The 2,836-nt window shown below is 33.1% G+C and overlaps 1 protein-coding gene across 1 annotated transcript; it reads right to left on the reverse strand.

The window, feature by feature from the left end:
• Positions 1–846: 846 nt before the first annotated feature.
• On the reverse strand, positions 847–1,558 carry LOC129748457 (CD209 antigen-like protein 2). The gene is made up of 2 exons (XM_055743099.1): positions 1,315–1,558; positions 847–1,249 (listed from the first exon to the last, which is right to left on the reverse strand). Exons 1-2 carry the CDS (start codon positions 1,387–1,389, stop codon positions 872–874), a joined length of 453 nt encoding a protein of 150 aa, XP_055599074.1. The 5' UTR covers positions 1,390–1,558; the 3' UTR covers positions 847–871.
• Between the last annotated feature and the right edge of the window lie 1,278 nt (positions 1,559–2,836).

Raw genomic sequence — 2,836 nt, forward strand, 5'->3', positions numbered from 1 at the left:
GACAAAAATGACAAAAATGACAAAAATGACAAAAATGACAAAAATGACAAAAATGACAAAAATGACAAAAATGACAAAAATGACAAAAATGACAAAAATGACAAAAATGACAAAAATGACAAAAATGACAAAAATGACAAAAATGACAAAAATGACAAAAATGACAAAAATGACAAAAATGACAAAAATGACAAAAATGACAAAAATGACAAAAATGACAAAAATGACAAAAATGACAAAAATGACAAAAATGACAAAAATGACAAAAATGACAAAAATGACAAAAATGACAAAAATGACAAAAATGACAAAAATGACAAAAATGACAAAAATGACAAAAATGACAAAAATGACAAAAATGACAAAAATGACAAAAATGACAAAAATGACAAAAATGACAAAAATGACAAAAATGACAAAAATGACAAAAATGACAAAAATGACAAAAATGACAAAAATGACAAAAACGACAAAAATTACAATAATGACTTTAATAGAATTTCAATAATCACTTATAAGTGTTAATCAAAGAATATGAAAATAATCATTTTTTTTTTAAATTATACTTTTACCCTTTATACATTTTTGAATGTTTATATTTTCAAATATTTTTTTGATTTACTGCGTCTTTATTCGTATTTATCTCGGATTTATCATTGAGAAAATTATCACTGATTTTTGATTCTGTATTATATGTATTAACATATTATTAACAGAGTGTAAGAAAGGCTACAATCGACTTTCAAGTGTATTTACTTGGGTTTTTTATCATGAAGGTATGGCTCAGTGCTAAGAAGTTTTGCCTTATTTTGTTCATGTATGTGACAAATGGATAGAAAATGCAACTTTCAAACATTTCATTTTTATTTATTCAAAACGGTGAAATACAGCTAGCTTTTTCTTCACAGATGAAAAACGTATTAAAACTGCACTTGTTATCGTTCCAGCCCCATGTGTATTTTGCGTGCTTCTGATACAGCATCTCAACGCAAGCCTCCTTCCCGTCGATTCCATTGGGTTCTCCTCGGGCCCAATTATTAAACGTGAGCATCCGGCCATTGGTGACCCAGGTGAAGGAACGATCCTCGGCAAGATCACTTGCCCCAATCCAGTAGCGGGTCAGATTCGACAGCTTATCGTCGGATTCCTTCACAAAATTGATAACCTCTTCATGCTTTGCCCGCGTCTCGACCGTCAAAATCGTCATCCCTAGGGAGTGGCAGAATTCATGGGCCTTGTGCCAATTGGCCTGTCAACGAAGTTATTGATGACAGTTTTATTAGATCATTTGAACAAAATCTTAATACTTCTTACCTTTATATTTGGAATAAAAAATTTTGCACCAAACACCAAAGGTAACACCAGGGCAATTATAAACAAACTCCTCATCTTTTCAATTGCATCGAACAGAATCCCAACTTACACTAAATGAAGATAGAAACTGGTTTGCACAATTGCATCCAGATAGTTCGTCTAATCTTTAAGAGTAGCCTACGTCATAAAACGGCGAACGATTCAGGCTTTGTGATTTGAATTGTCGAGACGAGTTTTTCAGTCAAGATTGTGCTTTACCGATCTAAGTTGAATGAATGTCTTAGATTCTTATCTTCTGTTTCGTTTTGCAATTAATGTATTTATAATATTACTGTTCTTGCGCTTTCGAAGAAATCATTATTGTAAAGAAATTTCAATGCAATGAGATACACTTTTGCTAAGGTGGTGCTAGAAAACACACACACTATTGCACGTCCGAGAGAAAAAAAACATAAACGAAGCCCCCGTTGCGACGCGTCTTTGTCAGGGAGCTTCATTTATATAAATATGAGATTTGTTTGTCAATTATTTCCAAAGCGTTTATTCTAGTTTTTCGGAAATCAACCGCAATAGGACTGAGTTTTTCGATTATCTTTCCTATTCGACATCATGGACTGTGGTAGATTCAATCACCCTTGAGGAAACTTACAAATTCATTTGCTTCCTCGATAACTTCAAGGGACCCGAACCTGATGAATTTCCTCCATCACTTTCAAATAAACTTGTGAATGAACTATGTATGCCCTTGTTTCTATTTGAAACAGTAGTGATAGAAAAAAATATCTTATCAAACACTCATAACTGCAAAGCAACATGGATTTGTTCATGGACGATCTACAACGACTATTTTACATGCATTTGTTTCTTATAATATACACTCCATGGATCAAAGAAATTCCGTTTAGGCTCTAGACACGGAATTCAGTAAAGCTTTTGATAGAATATATATATCTCTATGTTGATTTGCAAACTACATAAGAACTTCTTCGATACATTCAAGTGCCTCAAGGCTTCTATCTCGGTCCTTTATTATTAATCTATGAAAATACTTTTCTACTTATTTTTTTTTTGTTTCGATTACAGTCGTTTTACCATCTTTATGGCTTTTGCGACTTTATCAACGTTGCAGTTGGCGGATCGTTATTGAAAAACTTATCCGGTACAACTGTGTTCGATATTTACTCTTGGGCTCGAACTCACGGACATCGGCTCAGGAGACAACAGACTTGCCAACTGAGCTATATCACAAGCCCATACTTATCTACTGAATCAACTTAACGTGCTTATATATGCAGACGATATGGAGCTTTATATGAAAGTAAAAAAAAAACAGTATTTTTCACTCCTTTTCAGCAAAATGCCAGCCAGATCTTGCTGAAATTTGGCATATGATCTTCTGGTTAATCATTAATCAATTTTAGCTTGGAGCGAGTGAGCATTATTATTGAAAAATGCAAAAATTACTGTTATGGTAAAGTCACAAACTTTTGAAATGTCACCTTCGAGGCCAAAACTGTTGATA

The sequence above is a fragment of the Uranotaenia lowii genome, chromosome 2 (assembly GCF_029784155.1).
Source record: "Uranotaenia lowii strain MFRU-FL chromosome 2, ASM2978415v1, whole genome shotgun sequence".
NCBI lineage: Eukaryota > Metazoa > Arthropoda > Insecta > Diptera > Culicidae > Uranotaenia > Uranotaenia lowii.

Excerpts from the sequence above, each read along its gene's own strand:
- LOC129748457 (XM_055743099.1), bottom strand. The coding sequence starts at position 1,389 with ATGAGGAGTTTGTTTATAATTGCCCTGGTGTTACCTTTGGTGTTTGGT. Across the intron at positions 1,250-1,314 it reads TTTTTATTCCAAATATAAAG|GCCAATTGGCACAAGGCCCA; the intron begins GTAAGAAGTATT and ends CTTCGTTGACAG.